The 23,236-nt window shown below is 37.0% G+C and overlaps 1 protein-coding gene across 3 annotated transcripts in view; it reads right to left on the bottom strand.

The window, feature by feature from the left end:
• ZNF804A (zinc finger protein 804A) overlaps nucleotides 1-23,236 on the bottom strand; it is a 159,461-nt gene that overhangs the window by 50,878 nt on the left and 85,347 nt on the right. Inside the window, exon 1 of one of the 3 annotated variants that reach the window (XM_048309631.1) lies at nucleotides 19,671-20,897. The exons of the other annotated variants lie outside the window; for them this stretch is intronic. Coding sequence (XP_048165588.1) covers nucleotides 19,671-19,784 — 114 coding nt within the window. The 5' untranslated portion in view covers nucleotides 19,785-20,897. Of the gene's footprint in view, nucleotides 1-19,670; nucleotides 20,898-23,236 lie in introns of those variants that run through there. 3 annotated transcript variants of the gene reach the window in all.

Raw genomic sequence — 23,236 nt, 5'->3', positions numbered from 1 at the left:
TTCCATTAGACCCTACATCATTGAAATATACATAAACTCTTGAGTTCTTTGCTTCCCTGCTAGTTTAGGCTGACATGGGCTTGACATTTCATGTATACATGTGCATTAACATGCACACACACAGGGCATGGCAGCAACTGCACCAACACTCAGAGTGCACAGAGAGCTCTTCCAGATCAATATTCCTGTGCCATTTTAAAATATATTAATCTAGCACAGGTTTATCAAGCAAAAAACTGCATACTAACATGTTGCTTCTTAAAACTGTGCTAACAATTACAAGGAATTCACCTTTTTATTATTTTTCCATATTTATTATACGTATTCTGGGCATCCAGTGAAAAAGAAACTATTTCCACAAACTGAATTCCATCATATGGTAAAATACTTTATGAAGATTAAATGAGATTAAAGTATTTGAACTACTCCAGACAAACCATTTATTTCCTCCAAACAGGGTGGAAAGGTACTTAGCAGAGGATGCTCACGTTGAAGTTCTGTGTCGAGCTGCTGCCAGGATGTATTAAATGAAGACAAAAGCACTTAGGGTTTTTGTTCCAAGTTCATCCTCAACAATGCAAATGAAGCTTTTATAGATGTATATTTAAAGCATTGTTTTATCCTTTTTATCCTTTTATTATTATTTCTATTGTTTTATCCTATTTATCCTTTATTATTTTTTGGGGTATATTGTGATCACTTTGCATGACAAATTTCACAAGCAGAAGTTTAGAATTATATGTTTAAATACACACATACACGTGTGTGAAAACAAAGTAGATGGCAACTTCATTTATCATCATCAACCTTGTTTTCATAAACAACTTGATCTACAAGAGCACATTAAATCAAGTAATGACCATGGCCCTGCACTGATGGCAGCAGAGCTCGGCCAGCTTCCATAATATGAGTCAGCAATTGTTCTGTGATAGCTTTAATTTGGTACAAGCTAAATCCTCTTAAGAGTGCCCGCTGCAATCCAAAAGGTCAGACAGGAAAGTGGCAGAAAATCCAATACTGACAGCTTCTGTCACCCTCCACAATCTATATAGCTCTTTCTAAGCCAAATTGCTTCTTTCTAATCTTTCTAATATTTGGCTGCTTGACTCTTTCTTATGTAACATTAAAAAAAAATAGGAAAAGGGAAATAAAAAAAGAAAGAATTACTTTCCTGAAGAGAAATTGTAATTTTAGCAACAAAAATCAGAACAAAGCTGGTTCTTGGCAGGGGTTTGTGCAGATACTGTTGTGATCAAAGCTGCATTTTAATATAGAGACTGTCCAAAGCCACAACAAAATGACTGACTGCACTCCTGTATCAGCAACAATATTTTTGAGGTGGGTTAGCCAAAGTTTGAAAACCAGAATAATACCAGTTGGGCCCATTTGATTTTCTTACAGCTCTTTAGAAAGTACAGTTCCTTATATTTACAGGCTTATAAGGGTGATTATCAAAAGACAGTGAAATAAAAATGCCAGAAGGTTTTAGATCAAGCTTTAAAAATGGTTTTCTTACCTACTGTATTTCTATCATTAATAAATACCAGCACTAATAATCAATACATGCAACCTGGAGAAAAACAATAATTTTTCAAGGAAGGGAGTTTAATACAAAGAAAAGAAAAGGTCATTCTAATCTAAACCAGGTTAAAATAAAAAAAAATTAGTCATCCCTTTAATGTTGATATGAAAATTTAATAGGTGCTGCAGCTATTAGCAATCTTGTCTTTTAAAAAACACCTTAACAATAATAGTAGAAAAATACAGATTTTAGCAGACAGTGAATGACAATTTGTGTTCTCAAAAAGAAAGCTGAAAACACATAGAAAAGAATCAATGCTCAGCAGTATCCTGCTTTTATTTGGAGTCTTTCCTTGAGAAAGCTGTTGATTATAATAATTTTTTCTGCATCCTGAATTTGTGAGGTTTTTCAAACATTTTTTCACAACTGTGTCCCCACCACCTTAAAATTGGGCTTTCCAGCTCAGTAATCACAAGTGAGCAACTGATGCAAACAGAGAAGCTGTGCTGGTAGTCATCACTTTGTATTTTTAAAATAATTCTGTTCAATGTTTTCAAGAAAGCTGCTGAAGTATTGATTTTTTTCTTTATTAAAAGAAAATCTTTCTTTGGCCAACTCAATCCAGCATCTCTCTGCATGGAAATACAAACCTACAGGAGCGGCTGAAATGAAGAGCAAGCCCAGCATCTCATCCCACAACCAGAGATGCTCCCCAAAACCAGCTCCAGCCAACCAACCACTTCCAGGTGACCCCCAGGCCACTGGGTGACCAATGCCTTTCTGACAGGAAAGGAAGGTGGGATTCCTACCTGGTGTAAAGCAGGCAAAGCCCTGTGCCACAGAAGGACACTGATGAGTTATGTATTTTTCCTGGCTGGCTTCTTTTAGGAGCTATCAAGTACTACTATAGGAGGCTCACCTTTAAAGATTATGTTGCTGGTATATATACATTCTCGACATAGAGACTGCTTCCTTTTTGGAAATACCTTGCCAAGGGAGGTGTATATGAAATTACTGCTGTGAAAAACAGCTCCTGAAAAAGTGGTAGGAAGAAGCAAAAGTTTCCTCTGCTTTCTCTTTCTGGGGCCCAAGTGTTTGACTTCTGCTTCAAATGGCAATTCAGCCACTGAACATACAGTTTTTAATGTTCACCTTGCACACTTAATTTTAAAGGCAATGAGAATAGAATAATTTCATAGAAATTCACTGACCTTTTAAAAAGCTTTCCTTACACCATTTTCTCTCAAATTGGTAAGATATTTACTAGGATGAAGCTTTTACTTTTTCCACTAACAAATATTTTTCCCCTGCCTACCTGATTCTAATCATAGTATTCTTTATTTCATACTAATAATTGTGAAATAAAGCATTTTTAAATAGCAAGTAATAGAGTCACAAAGAGAAGTAGTAGACAAAACGTTCAACAGTATGCAGGTAAAAATGCAAATCCTTAATATTTAAATGTCTGCTTGCATAATCTCAGAGCTCTCTGGCACTAATATTAGTTGTTTCAGTCTTTACTTCGGGCAGCTGACCACGTCAGAAGGACAAGCAGGAATGTTCTTGAAAAAAGACATAACACTTCTGTCCCACAAAACATGGCAGTTCCTTCCTCACTTCAAAGATTTTCTTATATTGAGAAGGTTCTGTTGCAGGTTTTTTATTATTTTGATTACAATAATATTTATTATGATTTATTATTATGTTTTGGTTTGGGTTCCTATCTCTGGAACATTCAAATGATGTTTCAAAAAGAATCTCTGGTTATATAATGATGACAAAATTTCAGACTTTTAAGTCTTGCTCCTTCTCCAAAAGTGACACACATATACAAGATTTTATATATGTAGATACACATTTGTACTTCTAGTTTTGCATTTTAGTTTAGCTTTTTTTTTAGTTTCAACACTATGTTGGGTTTGGGGGGAAGAATTTTTGAACAGAGGATCATGGCATACATGTTGGCATTTATTAATGTCATAAGAGACCTGACAACTTTCCTGCAGCCCATTATCGAGCATCCCACCAGTTCTGCTGTTGGCACAGGAGTACCAGAAGGCAAAGCCATGCTGTTGTACTTATTTTTTCCAGCCAGAGGGGAGTAGCTCTTAATCTACTGCTGAAGGTATTGACTTCACACGAGCAGAATGGTGACACCAGTATCATCCGTGGGCAAGATCAATGGAAAGGTGAAGAAGTCAAACAATCCCACCTAAATACAAGAGGGCCACGTTAAAGCCACTGTAAAATCAGATAACATGGATTTGATTGAACAGCATGGGGGAGAAAACGTGATGTGCTGGGCTAGCACTTAACTTCACTAACCAATTTAAACCCGTGCTCTCCAGATTTGATTATCCACATAACTATTTGGAAGCACAACGCCATCACAGGAAAAGGTGTACAGGATCTCTCCAGTGCTATATAATTAAAAGCAAACATTGATCATTTGACTGTAGAGGCCAGAACCTCTGTGAAATACAACTTCATTGAACAATAAATTCAATTGCAAATTTACTAATTATTTTAAGATTAAAGCATGTTGCATTACACACACAGAGCTATGTACTCTGACCGCTAGCAGAAAGTATTCATTACAAAAGCAGTCATGCTTCAGTGACAGCAATTATCATCTCATACTTGTTAAATGCCACACAAAATGAGACTTGCTTCAGATGGTTTCATTTCGGCCCACCTGACCTGAATCAAACTAACGATGTACTGCAAAAGCTACACTTACGCAATAGCTGACAACACCAGTTGATCACTGTGTGGTCTTTTCATGGGCTTTAGTATGAAAACAGCAGATTGAATACAAATAACAACTTTAATTTTATCTTTATTTTAAAAAGAAATCATCCATGCCTGCATCCATCATGGAAAAGCAATTTTACAGATTTCTTTTCAACAGATGTAGCTTAGCATCATTTTAAAGACTGCACTTCAGATTCGACTTACTCCAGGTTTATAATATTGAATTACATTTATTAGCAACAGTTGATTATAAGTGATATATTCAGGATGAACAGATTTCCTAATTTAAAATGTGTAAATACAAACTGTAAGAAAATGGTTTGAACCTGCACATATTCAAGGGCACTTGGTATAACAGTAATCAAGCCTCCTGTATTCATGCTGAAGCAATGGCTCCCAACAGATCCCTGCCATTTGATTCAGCTATTTAAGTTAGAGGTTGGAAAAAACCTTTTCCTACAACAGGGTAGGAGACTTGGAGGATTGCCATGCTTGAGACATCAGTTACTTTTTCTGTCAAGATTCTAAAAGAGCCCCAAGCATGCTGCAGCTCTCTTTGAGAATGACAACAGAAAACAAGTGTGAATGAAAGGCTGAGTAGTTGCCAAGACCTACCTGGAAAACAGCATTTACCTTTCCACTAATTAGAGCACAAAAACGAGCTGCCTTCCCAGGGCCTGTACAGGGGTGGGCTCTCAGGAAGCTTTTCTGAAACACAAACCAAACTAATAAAGGAGGTCTCCTGGAAATCTTTCTTCCCTCATTTCACACATGTTTCTAAAGCCCATTGAAGCTGATTTTTCCTTGCCATTTATATCCAGGTAACAGGGGAGAACTAAGGGCTCTTCTCTCAGCTGCCGCCTATTCCAGTTGTTTGGCAGAGCACAGATTCAGTCCCTTTTGAATGGCAGAGAAAACCTTTTCAAGAGAAGAGAACAGACTGAGTTAGGGAAAGAAAAGTGCTGATGAACTACAGATACTAACTTTCTTTAGCATATAATTCACAGATTTGATTGAGACTGATAAAATCAGTAATACATCAAAGTAAAAAAAATCCCTCTAAACTCTCCATCAACAGGATGTGTTGAATTACCAAACTTAAAATGTTTGCATTTTCCTCTCAGCTCTGTATGTATGAAATTCTGTTTAGGAGTTTGCATAGCTTTTATGTTAGGAAGCAAATTTTTTCTGAATTATATAATCTAACCTGTTAGAACAAGATCTTTCAGGGAAAGCTGAGACCTTAAAGTTAGTTAGTGAAGATGTGAAAGCTCAGTTTCAGGGAACTAGAGATGATATCCCCATTTTCAGGTACAATTTCTTGCTCATTTCTTTGTCTAAATATGAAGGAAGTATCTGGAACAAAACATTTAATTTCTGCAAGACTGCCCCACCTGAACACACAAACAGCCTTTTGGTCAATAATACCCTCCTGCAACTTGATGATCACAAAAACTGTAAGCAAGCTAAGACTTATGAGAGTTTAACTTTCTGAAGGCAACCTTAAGACTCAATATGCAGTCCCTTTTATTGTTTAAAATGTGATATTACATATTTGGGACAAAAGCTGCAGTTTTGGGAGCTTTAACATTATATACAAATATAGCACCAGTCTATAGTCAGACAAAAGGAACAACTGATACTGTTCAGCAGATTTCTGTGTGGAGAGCTCCCACAGGAGCTCATGGAACCTGCTCAACAGTCTATTTTAAAAGATGTGACTGTCTTGAAATGCTGATATTTTTCTGAAATATTTCTGAAAAGACATTTTGTGTTTCCATAGAAGTACTGAATGTCTGTATTACTGCATCAACATTTCTTACACAAAACTGGTTAAAATAACTCTATTCTAAACCAGTGAATTCAGTCAATAAATGGCAGAGTTTTGCAATCCATGCCTACACAGCTCTCCCTGGTCTGGAAATTCAGATCAGTAATCAACTGGCTGAAAACTTAACTCCTCACCGTGTTTTTTCCTCTCTGCTCCCCCGACACCACGTCTTTTACACCTGCAAGGAAACCAGATTTGATAATAAACTACAATACAGCTAGAAATTGGTGCAGCAAGCAATTTAGATCTGACCATGCTGATGTCCCACTCCATTGACATGTTTGACCTGAGCAAGAAACAAGACAACAGGCCACTGTCTTTAACTATGGCAGTGATGAAATAAGGAGGACCTGCCTGCTCCAAAATGTGTCAGGGTCAAGTGCATTGGAGGAGACTGATGCACATAATTAGCTTGGGCTATTTGCCTCAGACAGCCACACTTGCTCTTCAGAAACTACTGCTCACCTTAGACACTTATTCAGTACTTGTATTTGTAACCAAAGCTCAAGAGAGGCTGAGCGAGCACCTTGAAAGCTCAATCTAAAGGAATAGTTTACTGTAAGAACATTTATTACTCCAAAGCAAACTGGTTTTTAGATACTTCATGACTATCAAATTACAGCTGATAAAGCCAAACTTGAGAAGATAAAATAACTGGCAAAAGGAAACAGATAATTTGTTGTCCCTTTTCTTTCTCCCTTTCCCAGCACCTTTAAGAAGCACCACCACAAGGAGTAAAGGCAAAGAATAGTGCAGAAGATGCTACATTCAATACATTTGGGTGAGAATCAGCATGGCACTGCAAGTAAACAGGCCTCAACATATAATTGGATTCCTACAAAAGAGCCTTCAGAAGGCACTGAGGAACCCAGAGATAGAGAGCCCTCAGGCACCCACCCACTAACACACTGGCCACTCTTTTCTGAACCATTGACTTGAAAGTGAATTTGAACTTTTTCTCAATAAATTTATAAATTCATATAATCAAACATGCCATACCAACAAAGCCCTGTCTTTTATTGCCTCTGCAGCACTGCCTATTGTTTCCCAAGCAACTTCCACCCCTGCTCAGTTCAGCTATGCCCTTCTACTCCGAGTTTATTTCACAGAAACAAAAAGGTAACCCTGCCGGCTCTAACAGTTTATGTGATTTTATAGGTACAATCTGAACAACTAATATAAATGAAGCTTGAAACTAATTAAAACAACATAAACATGGCACATGTTAGAATGAGAAAATGGTTTGGGTTGGAAGGGACCTTAAAGATCAACTCATTCCAATCCCCGGCACAGACACCTCTTCCACTAGACCAGTTTTTCAAAACCTGGATTTTTTTTTTCCTTCCTTCGAAAGAAGAAGGGCAATTTTTTCAGTTATTTGCTTCTGTATAATTATAATCTTCACATGATTTTTGTATTAGACTGGAGCTTCGTATCAGCTGAGAGATAAAGGGAAAGTTTTATCTCTGACAGCTACTCAGAGAAGCTGCAAATCAGTTTTCTTAAATGGATGTCATAAGGCAAATACTAAAATTCATTGTGGGCTGACTTTGAGATTTTATAAGAAAAGTCTGCTACTTCAGTCACTTCCATAATGACAATATTTTACATCTATATTGATGTAACAACGGAATGCCAGTAAGGTCCATCCATTGGGATCAGGACTGAACAAACACACAGAAAAGGACAGTTTGCCTTCAAGAGTGAGATGCCAACAAAGGACAGAATTTCCAGGTGAAAAAAGTTTATGTTTATGTTACAAGTATCTTATTAGCTTCAAATAAGAACACGAGTCTTCTGAACATGTGCTTGAATTAATTATGGTGGCATATCACAGTAGGGAGAGTATCCAGAAAAATTATTTTGGATGAGTGAGCATATTAATAACTTCTATACGTATGTGCTAACTAGTTCTAAATAGAGACAACCCAAAATTAAATAACTAATTCATAGGAGAGCAAAACTCTTCTATGTGTTAGTACATCAAATTTCCTTGTAAGAAATGTACAACTAATAATTACAACTCTACTAGAAAGTCTTACAGGAAAAAATAATGCCTTTAGTGAAAAGAATAATATCTCAATTTTTAAAAATAACCAAACAAAAAACAAGGAACAGAAAGAAGGAAGTAGATATTTCATACTCTATAGGATCCCTAATTGTATTCTCGTCCCAGACCAACCTACTGGCAAGAAGGGAGACATGAAACAATAGCGGTGATACCACATACTTCCCTACCAGACAGCGTGCCTGAATTTCCCAGTGCACGTGTAACTCTAATGACACTGGTAACAGCTGTGCTAATTAATGCAATATCAGCTTCCATTCTTCAAACAAACACTTCACATCTGCAGATGTATCCACAGCGCCATTGCCAGCAACTTCCACGACCAGATGGAAGGAGGGAGCACATGCAGACACTTCCAACAGAGGAAAACTACATTCTCCTCAAGAAATTATCCTCAGAAGAGGATATGATGCACATGTTCTTCAACTCGTATGTTTTACCGAAGAGTACGCACTTCTCATAATGAATCGTATTGTGACACGGCAAGAATTGCCAGTCAGAACTAAAAAAAATTGTGAACGCTAACCTCCAGTCACATTTCTCAATGCTCCTTAAATTAGATTTGAGAAAAAGGAGATCAGGTTTATATTTTCTTTCCTCAATTTTTTGTGCATAGGAGAATTTGCGATGGATTACATTCACAGACTGCAGAAATATGCTCAATAAATTATTTCAGTGTTTGCAGCTAAATTTTCTGCAACTTTTTAAATCTAGAAACATAACATGTAAGCAAGAAAGACTGACTGCCCTCCAGTTCTTAACCAAAACAGAATCTGAATGGCACCTTGAAAAGTCAGTATTTGTGCAGGTTCATTGAATGCAGTGCCATCAGCTGCTGTGTGGTGAAGTTACCACATCTCAACTGAGCCTCGGTAGGTTCTCCATCATCAGCCTTTTGTTATGCCTGGTGCAGGACAAGGGAAAAAAAAATCCCAGTTTTAAAGAAATGGAGACAAACAATAAAAAGAAATAAAGTAAATACACTTTATGGTATTTGGAGAAATTACTTTTCTTGCCTCATTTTTCACTTTTATGGAGACAACACACAATTTGGAGTCAATGTGCTCTTCAAAACTAATTGGCTGAAAATTTGGGGTTTTTATCTTTTTTTTCCCATCCCCAAATTTACATTTGCATTGCCAGCTTTATGTAGTTACTGCAGCAATGTTGTCATTTACTGTTTTATCCTAGAATCACACTTCAGCCTTTCACAGCCAAGTCTCTAGTATGAAAATCAAGAATCCAGTTGCTCCTTATACAAATATAAACCTGAAGTAAGTTCAGCTGAGTTTCTCCAGCTTTACTCCCATGGGAAATTAGACTTTGACACCTGACCATACGTATTCTAGACACTGGTTTTGGCAATATCAGTTCATTTTAATCTCATTTCCCAAGAGAAGAGCAGTGTCGATAACATGATTAGAGCTACCAAGTCATGTCAATATGCGTTGTGCTGCATTGTTGGAAGATCTCAATAAAACCATTTCTAAGCTATGTAGACAGGCAGGCAGCTGCATTTCTAATAAAATATTTTATATTCAAAGACTAAAGTCTTATTGAACAACAAATGCATAATTTACTCCACAGGAAAAGTGGCCTTTTAGGGTACCTTGAAAACACACCATTCTCTCCACTCCCACCTTCCTTTCTGCTTTTCTTTCACTCACTGCAAAATACCGAGCAATTAAGCAGGTTGCTATATTTGGTGTGCCCAAACTTCACAGGTTGATAGCATAATGATTTTAATAACCACTTTAAATGTAACATAGTGACAAGCTGACACCCGAGGTTTGCATGCTGCAATTTGATTTTTCCAGAATTCTTCTGTTATGCCTCAGGAATAGCAATATGATTAGGAATAATTTCTTGTTAGTGCTTCTTACTTTTAACTTCCCCCCCCGCTTCTTTTTTTCCTCCCACTATAAACATTGAAAATGTACTAAATACAGGCTCCCTGGTAGGTACCAAAAGTTGACTCTTCTACAAAGGCTCCTGGTACTACCTTCGTCAAAAGGAATGAACTAACATTACCAAAGGCATTCAAATCAAAGGCAGTTATAACCTTTGTGAAAATATGAACATTAATACATGTTCATACCATCAGTGTTATAATATTTCAGCACTATAATACCAATAAGCATTTCAAAAAGCACTTGCAGAGCATCAGAGTTTGCTTCCATTGACAACAGCCAATACCCACACCACAGAAAGAATTACCATATCCCTTTGCCCTCACAAGACCATGAAGCAAAATATTCTTGAGTGCTTTACAGTGTGAAAGCGTCAGTGTTCAGCAGCCCAGAGAGTGAAACTGGAATCACTCACACGCAATGTGACCTGTTTCTTGGTCAGGAAAAAGGTAACGTGACAGGAGAGATATGAAATGGTGCTTAGCTGTCTAGGATACTTGGGAGAAATACCGATCTCATGTCAGATGCTGTGTATTGCCACAGCCCTCAGAGACACATTTGATGTATTATTTCTCCTTTTGATATTTTATACAGCACTTTTCCCAAGTTTAAGGCATTTTGATCCATCCTTGTGTTTTGACACTGGTTCTCCAAGTTCTGTATGTGTACTGAAAACAACTTTAATTGGAAATGCAGTATACAGAGAGTTGGTGTTTAGCACATTTCCACCACCTGCAGCAAAGTTCACAAAGTGTTTCGCTGCTGCCTTTTAGATGAGAATGGGTATAATAAATTTCCCATTTTAAGAATGCACATGAAAACCAGAGAATCACTAAAAAAACACTACATATCCATCTTTGACATATTCCTGCCTCTGTACAAGGTTTTAAGAGTTCTTAAAGCCCACACTCTACATTGTCAAGGTGAGACACATGTAAATTTTTTTGCTCAAGTCAAGTCAAAGGGAGTACTTCAGAATCACTGAACACCATTTCATGAAATGTCTGGTTTGCTATGATTATATATAATACATTTATGACTAAGAATACTCATTTACTCATCTATTTTTCAAGGCAGGTAAATATTCATTGAATTTACAATGTCAGACTTCCTCACATATAAGATCACCATAATATCAAGACTGCATCATAAATAATGTAGCAAATTCAGAAGGAATACAAATGATACATAGAGAAAGCATTTTTCCATCACCCTGATTTCATCATCCTTAAAGAACTTAAAAATGTATCTGAGCAATTCTCAGTAATGTACAAGAAGCACCTTATGAAAAACATTTTAAGGTCTTTAACTACAGAATATTTACCCCTGTTTTTCTGCATCTGATCTTGAAATAATTACACCTCTGCTAACACCACAAGTTTTCTGGAAGATGCAGAAAAGCTATAAGAAGTACTTAGAAAGTACTTTAATGCCATATTCATGTTCTAATGATGATTAACCAAGGCTGCTTTATATGCAGCATATACTCTGAGAAATCAGTAAAACTCATATTCATTCAAAGTACATTGGGAAAACAGCAGTCTACAAAAAGTAGCATTTGCTAGTTGCATATGATGAAACAGACCTCCAGTTTAAACAGTCTGCTTTATCATACATGTTTTACATTTTCAAACACCCTTATTGGCATTTTATTGCTGTATCGGAAATAATCAGGTGTAATACTTATGGTCAGGCATTAATTATTGCCTTTAAATTGTGTGTAATGAACAGCTAATGAAAACACTTAGATGGTTCTCTGCCTTGAGGAAAAACTTACTATTTTTTTAACACATAACAGGATTCAGTTGCCTTAGCAAGCCTGAGATGAGGCAGTATTTTTGATTCTCTTGAGTGTCTGTAACGTGAAGGACGTACAGAACACCCACACATTTCTGGAGCAGTAGCTGCCAGCCAGACAAAATATTTTAGAGCACTGAATACATTAGATTTTCTATTTATAGACAGCTTAGTCCACCCATGTATTTAATTTTCACTTTGGAAGTCTGTTAAAAATATTTCTGGCAACCCACAACAACTCTTCTTGACCTAACAACACAAAAAAAATCTAGAAGACAACACTTGTCTCAAAATAAGAATTGTAGAACCATGTCCTGATACCCCTTGCAACTGGGGTTATTTTCTTTCAACAGCCAGCTGAGCATAGATGATTTTTTCCCGAGACTGGTAAAGCCTCTGACTAGTAAATGCCTGGTCTTACCTGGGGAAAATGCTTAATATGTCATGTCAAAATTTTGCTTGAATACAATATCCACTTCCATTTTGCAATAAATATATTAATGCCCATATACAGCAAAAATTTGCAGCTGATCCTTCCCAAGATCTTCTGTCTTTTGTTTTATATAATATTTATCTTGGCTTATGAATGCAATAATAACCACCTCCAACAGCATATTTCTAACTGCTAAAATCTCAAGTATAAACTCACATCCATGTTTTTAACTCAGAACTGCAAATCTTGGCAGCTAAATTAATTTTAAAATTTTGCAGTAGTATTTACTTGTAAAAGCACATTACTCTATGTTTAAAATACGAGTTATGCAATGCTTGGATTGCTCAAAGATGCTGCTCTGCAAAGACTTGACTGACTGACACAAACTTCCCTCTCAGGCCCACTCCCTGTTCCTCAGGCAGAAGGCAGGTGCTCATCCCAGTTGCATGGAACAATACCCTTTCCATCTATTCCCTCTGTGTTTCAGAGCATTCGGGTCAGGTATCCACACTTCAGATTCCCATTTTTTGGCTCAATGGCAATTTTTAACTGTTTCTTGCTCAACCAGATCCAGGCTAAAGTTATCAGCTCAAATACCATTTTCTGTTTGTGTAAGTAATTCAGCAGAACACTTGACATTGATTTCTCATCTACTGTTTAAGTGCCACAGGGAAAAACTACAGAGCATTGAAATGCTAAATCCAATCTATATCCACTTCAACAATAGCGACTATAAATTAATCTAACTGCTTTCCCAGTTCTTTCAAATGCTGTGAACACCCTCCTCCAACCCCACAAATAATACTGCAGAGGTACTACCAAAGTACAGGTTTATATAAAAAAGAGCCTGCATGTTTCAGAAAGAACTGGGGCTTGGAGGACAAGTGTGAATGGCAGTTCAGTCAAGAGAGCAACGTTTCTGTCTTTGTTAATGGAAATTAATAGGAGACAATTATGTATCCTGTAATCTCAGAAACAGCTGAGATTCTACTGTTTGTCTCATAGAAAGTTCAATATATAAAATCTTTTCATTTCAAACATAAGAGAAGTAGAATCACAGAATCATAGAATGGCCTGGGCTGGAAGGGGCTCAAAGACAATTTTGCTTCCACCCCCCTGCCATGGGCTGGGACATCTTTCACTAGCCCAGGTTGCTCCGAGCCCCATCCAACCTGGCCTTGGACACTTCCAGGGATGGGGCAGCCACAGCTTCTCTGGGCAACCTGTGCCAGGGCCTCAGTGCCCTCACAGGGGAGAAATTCTTCCCAATATCCCATCTAACCCTGCCTTCTTTCAGTTTGAATCCATTCCCTCTTGTCCTACCACTACATGCTCTTGTAAATAGTCCCTCTCTCTCTGTTTTTCGCAGCCCCTTCAGATAATGGGAGGCTGCAATTAGGTCACCCCTATTCCAGACTGAACAAGAGGTATTTAAAGGCACAACTCTCCAACTGAAAACTGAAGACCTTTATTTCTGTCCTCAACCAGGAGCACACTGATGGATCTGCTGCTGTTCAAAAGACACCTGACACTGCATTAAAATCTAATCATAAGTCTGCTACAGATGAAGGATGAAGTTGCCTTTCACTCCAATTCTCAAAACCAAAGCAGAGGAGATATATAGTGGAACACTCAAAGCACATGGTGAAAGGCAATTTTTGGCAGTGCAAAGAAGATGCAAAGCCTTGCAATCAAAGTAAAATGTTACAGGCATACAGAGTATAAATTAGAGCTCAGAAACAATTAGGATGGCTGAATTTCATCTTGGTGATCAGGCTCCAGCACTATGAATTAATTGCAACCTATTCAGACTCACACAGTTCTATTTAATAGCAAGAGATTGTGGCTATAGCTGAAGTGTAGATCGGCATCCAGCTGCTAAGGATCCCAGGGACTGATCCCTGCACTGCTGGGCACCCATCTTACTGAGATCGCTCATGGGGATACCACCATTTACCTGCTTGCAAGATCAGATCCCCAGGGCATATATTGATGCCATGATGATTTTTTTGCCTTTTCTTTTATACCCCTTTTATACCTTTTATAACTTCTGTATTCTTAGTGCTTTTTGCCTACATTCTTGGACTTGTTTGTCAAGCTGAGAGACTAAACATTTTAGAAGCTTCATAGCTAGGAATCAGTGTGCCCCAGACCCCAAGGTCCTCTCCAGAACACATTCTGTAAACTAAGATAGAACCATCCAGGGGAAGGCTCCTTGGGGAGGGGGGCTCATTCGAGCCTCTCAGTGGGGAATCTTTGATAGATATGCTAATTAGTAAAACCTATAATGTTATACCAGATCTTTTGGGGGTGTGCATTTTGCAGTGTGCATGGAGGTGCATTCGAACTGGATGTGGTGCACCTAAGGATCCTTAAAATAAATACCAAGGTAAAACCTCTTTTCCCTTCTAACCATGTTTGATTCTTGATTTTAAGACCAGGAAAAGGCATCAGTATGAGCGGTCTTTGTCCAGAAAGAAATCTAATAACAACGCAATTTAAAATACTCTAGGGTGCAGGTATATAAGTATTATTTCAGAAAGTTACAAAAGAAATATTTTTTGCCTTGCTTAGCTGGTTTCATGCAGTTCATCTTCTTGCAGCTATGGACAAACACATTCAGCATATCTGGTTGCCACTGTCTTATCAAAAATGTCTCTGTCTCAGTAAAAGAAATTACCACACAGAGGAAAGAAAATATTACAAGTAATAGATTCACCAGTTAATTTCTTCCATGCATACAACCATGCTTATCTGAGTGTGGCGCAGGGAAATGTCTCTGACTCACGGAAGCTTGAGCTTCAGATGCTTGGGGACAACAGAGCTAAAGAAATTATCTATACAAAAACAGTCAATGAGAAGCAAAGGTTACACACTTTTCACAGGAATTTATTTTCACCTGCGCAGTGATAAATCTCCAAACTGTACCCCAATGCACAACTCCAGAGCATCGCAGCAGAAAGCCTCTTGTTTGCACTACCTTTTCACAGAATAATAAAGGAGGGAGGAAAACACTGTGCATTGCAATGTTTCTTGTTCTTCTCCTCATCTCTAATTTCGAGGATTTAGAATTATGGAGGAATTAAAAGAAGCCACCATCCCCAAAGACTGAGCCCTGCCCCCAAGCCTGGATTACTTAAAATATGCAAGGGAGGAAATTGTGTTTGCTTTGCTGTGGAAAGCTGATTAATTTGTTAAGACTTCAGGCCTTAAAACTCAGCCTCACAAAGAAACTGTATGGATAAAAAGAATAGTACTTAAACAGTTTATTAAATACCTCAATTATAATGCCATGCCAAGCAACTAACCATATTAGGCAATTTTAAATACAGATACTGAATCTAAATGACAATTCCGGATTCTGACTTCTAAGGTGGGAGTTGCATCAAGGGCTTAACTGTACTTTGAAGTAAAATTCCAAGGATTTTATGAATCCTAAATTACACTGTGTTTATGCTTTGCAGAAAAAAACCCTTTTTTTACCAAATCCGACCTTCTAGCCTGTAACACGTTTTCATTAGATGCTTTCTTTTAACAAAACCTCAATATCTTCATAACAAACATAAAGGAGTTTTTCAATGTCCAACTGCTGTCCAGCATTATATTTCACTGAACGACACCCATACTTATTGCTTGGTTTTAGTGTTACTTGCAGACCCCAGAAAGTATGCAACTGAAACTAGCTAAACCAGAATATTATTCAGAGTCAACATTAATAAATGGATTTAAGTTCTGAAGTTTGAGAATAACATTTTCTGCTTTCAGAAAAACTGTGTTTGAGGTAGAACAAGCTACCTTTTCATTTTAGAAAAAAAAAAAATCCCGAAGTTTCTAGCACTGGTAAGGAGTTAAGGCTGATGTTCCCTTTCTCTTACTGACTGCAGTGATCCACTCCACCTACTCTTCATACACTGTTTGTGCCAGCACAAATCAAACCTGTTTGGCTCCTAGGCACTAGGACAACATGGATAAAGGCAAGTAGCATCAGCCAAATAAATCTAAATGCCAGGTAACAGTAGAGAGAAAATATATCATTATTCATATGTCACTTTTCTTAAAGGTTTTAACAGGCTCACATATAATGTGTATTTTTATACATAGTCATATTTGAGCTATTTTACATGAGACACTTGCAGACAAGGTAGGCCTAGACCAACAAGTATGCTTTCAGTGTTTCAGCACTCTGGAGGAGGAAAAGACTATCCACAGAACAAATGCAGCCTTGTACTTCATCAAGTCTTTGAAACTGCAGTTTTCTCACAAGACAAAAGATCCTTCAGTAAAGCAGCACTGCTCTGGTGGTTTGCTTTGTGCATATGCATTTGAGCTGGGCACTGCAGAGTCTCTACTGTAAAAGCTACAGACCACAGCTGGGACCAGAAGAAAATTAACAGTGCTCAGGCAGACCCTGTTTCATCCATTTATAGGGTAGAAAACTCTTAGCAAAACTCCCAGAAACTCTCTGGGAAGCCCTTTCTTTCCTCCAGATGTGTGAGAGTAGAGGGGGAAAAAACCAGACCGGCCAAAACCAAAGCAATCCACGCAGCAATAAAATGAGAGATACTGAGATGGCAAATACCCGTGTAGTTTCCAAATGCTCGGGCACAGTGAAATAAAAAAAGACAGGCAAATACGAATAGGCAATCAAAAAGGAAATGCAGAAGTGCAACAACTGGGAGCAGGAGAACGACAAAAGGGAGGATGCCAATGTCCAAAAGGAAGAGGAGACAGCATGCTAATCCCTGCTCAGCAAAAGGATCCTTGGGATAAGGATTCTTGGGATAAGGACCACTGGCCATTCATTGTATACCCAGTCACCACAATGCAAAACCCTGTATTCAGAACTGGGGTTCTCGTGTTTTTGGAAAGTTCTCTCCCTTCTCTCACACAGAAGTTGAAAGAACAAAGGTCTTCAATCCTCTACAAACAGAAAATGAAGCTATTTTTTCCACTCTCTTCGTTCTGTTCCAATTAGCCTCCCAAACGAACCTGGCTTCCCTGCCTTTCCTCTTAACAGTATTAATATAGAAAAGCCTAGGAAACTTCCCTGAGCTGAGTTAGTGCCTGGGGAATTAGTATATTTAATATGAACAGTGCAGTGAGTTTAGCAAGTCTCTAGATAATTGCCTTCAGCAATGCTTCTAACTCCTCTCTGCCGTGTCTCCACCATTAAGAGCATAATTCTGTATTTTGATTTCTAAAACAGTATGATCCTTTATTCCCACAGTTTCCAGACACACACACACATAATCACTACACTCTACTGAAACAGATCCCCAAATTATAATGCCAGGTTTGTCTTTTTTTAAAAAAAAAAATCCAGACAGCTATTAAAAATATACTAAAATAAAAGAGAGAGAAAAAAATTACACTTCAAACTTTGAGCACTGCATTTTTAATCTATCAGAGTACTTTATTCACTTTACAAACACCTGCAATATCTTCTGCTCTGTGTTGCACTTACACATACTAAACCTGATCATTTAGCATGATTATAATTTACTGCTGATTATAACCATCACTAAATCAACTTAGAACATTACATTGTTTTGACAAAAGCTGATGCCTGTCTTTGCATGAACATCCCCACACGTCTGATATATTTATTTTTGGAAACAATTTTCAGAAAAACTATACCCAATTTTGGTCCCACTGTCTTGTAAAATTGTCTCCATATTGGGCTGCCAAATTTTCCATATGTGAAATCCAGAAAAATATGTATTACATTTAGGATTGCACCTGAGTTTGACCAGATTAACCACTACCAGATGACCTCATACTACAGTTACATAAAACTTGGAATTTTTAAACTTTATTTATTTGGAGATGCAGATTTTTTTTGCATGACCAAGGTTTTAGTAGCACTCTAAAAGCTGCACACATATTTTAGCTACTTTAAGAGTCAATAATCTACATTGGCATTGACAAGTTTATTAACATAAACTGCAAAGTTAAATGCAAATTTTTCTTGGTTGTAATTGCAAATTCTATGTGTTTTATAAATTTTCTGAAAATCCTCTACTTATCTTCCAAATAAATTAAGGGAGAGAAGAACAAACACATCAGGACAGACCAACGATACCTCTCATTTAATATCTTGTCACCAATACTAGAAGATCTTTTCCAGGTCATTAAAACCATTTCATTAAAGATGCTAGAAAAATAACCATTTTCTAAGAAAATTTCTTATTCCTCCTATCTACATTTTTTGGTTTTAAATTTATTTAAAGAATGAGGGGAGGAGGGCGTTTACTCCCTTCCATTTTCATATTTCATCTCCTGTAATTGCAGATCTAAAGGCAGAGACACTTATTTTTCTTTAATCATGCCCTTGGCCTCAGTGGTATTCTGGTATTCTGTCATACTGAATTACCCATGACTTCAAGCTCTTCTCTCAGTTTTGGTTGTCATGTCCTTCAGTTTCAATGACTGTTCATTCACTGCTGCATCTGAACAATTTTACAAAAGCCCTAATTGCTGTAACTCAGGGGGAGAGTAGGAGCCCTCATTATTTATGCACAAGGGAACAGACTCCTCTGTACCTCCTGCCTTTAATAAAAAATGACACAAAAGCCTTTTCACATCCAAAATTACTTTCAGACTTTTCTCACCTTGCACACTTTTTAAAAATGGATTCAAAACCTGTTAGCAAAAGCCTTTTAGAGAAATCAGGACTAAAACTGTAATTAATATATCTACATAAATGAGCAATAGTATCAAGCTACACATTAAAGTTGGCACTGGAGTTTTCGCAGTAATTCCTGCAGTACCTAATGTTAAAATTTGCAGAAATTTAAAATCTAATGTACTTCTGTTCATCTCAACTAGAAAATTACCATGTTTTCAATAGAAGTATATCACCTTTTTGTATTTCTTTTGCTCATTTGTTCTGAAAGAAATTCATGAAGTTATAAAAAATGTTTTAAGCATCATGAATCTCCACAGGGATATCCAGATCTTTTCCACGCATGGCATTTTTATGAATGTACAAGTCCACAGAATATTGTCTGAGGATAAAATACTGACTTCAGGATAAATTATTTCCCCTGGATGAATTCTACCATGTAATGTTTATTTACTTAGACTTAACAATTTGCATGTCAATAGATTATAAATGCAAAAAGAAAAAATAATCTAAAAGAAACATGAAGTCAATTATTCAAAATTAATTATTCAAGCAACTACAGTGTATTTAGATAAGCCCTATTTACAGCTCATTAAGAGCTGACCCAACTTCAAAAATTCCTATGTTCTCCACTTCTGCATGAAGCATTAATAAAACCCAATTGACATCACGATGAGAAATGAGCTGTCTAAAGTGGTCTTTAGGTGATTTGTCTAATGGAGAGCCTCACCTCACTCCTATGAAAGTTCTCCAGGAATACAGTTGGACTTCCCATAAAACTTGTGGGCAAGATGAATGTATGGAAATTTCTTGCAGCTTTGCTCAGCAACTCTTCATCAATCATGGCTGATAGAAATCTGGAAGGTTTCCTTCTATTCTCTGCTCTATCTTCAAGATCTGAATTCTCATAAGAACAGAAATTAATGTTTCCAGGAAGCTCTAACAACCAACCAATATAAAAGAAAATACTCTGATCCACTTTTAATGAATCAACTCTTGGGAAGCAAAGCCAATGATTTATATAAGAAGAGATTGAAAAAATTGTAGTAGAACTCAGTAAAAACGGTTGTTAAATTTTGTCTTCATACATGCTAACTACAAATTGTTCTCTTTTAGCCTTTGTGTAGTTTTTTTCTGACAGTAGAGGTTGCAATAAGAGAATTACTTCATCACAGTTCCCATTTCTAGGAAGTACCACGTAGCACTTGACCGTGCTGGGTGCTCTACCCATTAAATGGCAGCCTCAAACAAATCAACAAAAGGACCCAGCTGGTCAACCAAAGAGAAACATAAAATGAGAAAAGAATCAAAAGATGTTTCTGTTGTCACGTACCATCCTTATACCCCTTCAGTCTTCACCTATGCTTCTCACCCTTCTGTCTACCTGCAATCTTTCTATCAGACAGCATCCAAACACGCTGCTCACAGTTCGCCATCGGATCCCGATGGCTTTTACCAGTAATTGATTGTGCTCATTACTTTTAGAAGAATAGTGGGATACATCATGCTCCAGGGAGATAGAGCTGTGTGCGAAGTACAGGCTCTGGCTCAACAGAAAATAGACCCATGTCTGTTTTCAAGGTACATTGTTCTTCACTGTAAGCAGCAAAAACCCAATTCCTATGCTGTTAACCATACAGCTCTGAATTTACCCATTTTGCTTCTGCACTGCTAAATAAGCACATAGGTTTCATCAATACTTTGTACCCAGTCAGTGCCCTACAGAACTTCATTACATCAGCCAAATTTGTAATACCATAAAAATGACACCAAGCTAATCTGACATGGTCTGTTTTCTATAAACCCATGCTGATTAGTAATAACTATATTTCCCTTGTTTAATTCTTTATTAATTGAGTCCTTTAGAAACCATTCCATTATTTTCCCGGAGACCAATGTCAGGCTGACAGACTTATAATTATCTGGGTCTTCCCATTTAGCCTTTTATTGGCACAACATTGGATTTCTTCTCATCATCTGGAACTTCCCCAACACTCTACAAAAAAAAAAATCAACAGCAATGACTCAGAGAATTATTCAAACAGATTTTTTATAACTCTCAGAAACTCTCAGTTCAAACTTGTTGACTGCAAAATGCCCAGCATTATTATCCATTATTAAGAATCCTTAGTTACAATTTTAATGAGACCTTGTCATGCTCTTCTGCTGCCTTTTCCAAATACAGAACATCAATACTTACCCAGAATTATCTTTTTAAACTCTTCTATTTTTCATTCCTATGGCATCATTCAAACACTTTCCATTTTCATAACTAATTAAGTAATCATACTTTAAAGTTACAATTAATTAGTTTTATTTATATATATTTATATATTATTTTTCTATATAAAAGTCTAGTACAAATGAAAAGAGAGTAGTTTACAACATTGATCCTACCTCACCACTGATTTATTTAGGGTGTATTTATATACATATACAATATATTTGACGTAGATAATGCATATACATGTGTATTATAGATACATGTATGTGTGTATGTGTATGTTTACACACACACATTCCTCAGTAGATGTCTACAATTTCTAGATTCTGATTCATACTTATTAAAATCAACTAACCCTTGGCTTTTTGTTTTTAGTTTATTGTTTTTATTCCTTGCTTTCAGTGAGTTCTCTTTTTGAACAGCAGTGTCCCAATTATTCTCAAAGCCGGCCCCTTCAGTGCCCTGAGCACACAGACATATCTATGCACATCACATACACACATAGATCTTCTAAACTCATTCTAGCAGCTTAGAATTCAGCTAACTCAAGTTCTTTTGTACTTTGGTTAATTACTCCCTTTGGTACTTAAACCACCACTAATTTTGTCTTCATCTGTGGAAATGAGGCCTAACACAGAATTCTCTCAAAATCTGATTTCATAGAAGGAGATAAATCATTTACATTTATGTACATCATATATATATATATATATATATATCTTTTTTTAAAAGAAATAAAAACAATACTGTTAGAAGGCAGTGTGATTCCAGTAACACTGTAATTGAAGTCTCCCATAACAGTGATTTTTCTTCCTACACATTACAGGAGGAACTGGCCTGTAGCTCTCTACTGGTGGCCTTCTGCACATGGTGAGTTAGATCCGCATTTTACACATTACCGATTAGATAGTGGAGCTGTGAATCATTCCAGAGAGTTACTTCATAAAGATACCACATATTTAAGCCACCACTTCTCTTCTTCCCTCCCAGTGCTATTTAAATATGTTTTCAGCCTTTCAATCATTTGAATTTTCCCATTAGGCTAGATTATTAGCAACCTGATCAAATGTATTATAAATTAGGGATTTCATTACTTTTATTTATTGCAGGCACTTAACATTTGCACAAAGACAAAGCATTCCTTCTTTTCATCTTCTTTGATGTATTGATTAATGTTGTTTTCCAGGACCTTGATTTTGTGCTAAATTAATGCTTTTTCTCCCTTTGAATGTGTTCTTTTCACTGCTCCCTTGGCTAAACTTTCCTTTCTAAAAGACCAACTCCTCTTATGCAGTAAACTTCCACCAGAGACTGGCCCAACATCACATCTCAAATCCCATATTTTACAATACTATTCTGTGCAACAGTTCATGTCAAGAATATTTCTTCACCCACAGGACAAAAAGTCAGTTGGGTGCTACTTTCCTTTGCCCTTTTTCCAGTTCTGCAGTGAATTTTCTGAAGTGAATGATTGTCACTATGGTAGGATAAAGACAGAACAACCTTAGTACATTGAGAGCCTGGGGAAGACAGAAGTTCAGGAAAGGCTCAGTTATCCATTTTGAATATGACAAACCAGGCAAGATAGATTAGGAGGACAAATATCATAAACACACGGCTAAAAACAGGTCACTACTCAATACTGTTTATCACATTAGCGATTCCTGCTATGATTTTGTACTTCTCACCAATTGTACCATTTCATGTTGCCTGCATTATTTCTGATACTGCCAGACAGATTCCATCTCATGGCATTTTTAAAACATGAAAGTCCTTTACACCTTTCTTGTTTTCCTTGTTACAAGACTTACTTTGATCTTTTTTGTAATTTTCCACAGCTTCATTAAGAACTGTGAAAGAGCCACACAGGACTTCAGTATTTTTTTAAAAATCATGCTAAATCATGGTATAGTAGAAGTTACGAAAATACCATGAAAGCAACAACTAACACTTTTTTGGCTTTTTCATACAAAACCAGCTAAACACAGTATGCTAAGGCAGGGCAGGAAACATCACCCACACTCAGCTGGATTAAAGGACCAGGAAAAAGGGAGTGCAAAACCAGCTCCAAA

The sequence above is a fragment of the Corvus hawaiiensis genome, chromosome 7 (assembly GCF_020740725.1).
Source record: "Corvus hawaiiensis isolate bCorHaw1 chromosome 7, bCorHaw1.pri.cur, whole genome shotgun sequence".
Lineage (NCBI taxonomy): Eukaryota > Metazoa > Chordata > Aves > Passeriformes > Corvidae > Corvus > Corvus hawaiiensis.
Note: the sequence above shows the minus strand (reverse complement) of the source record. Positions and strands in the feature narration are given on the sequence as shown.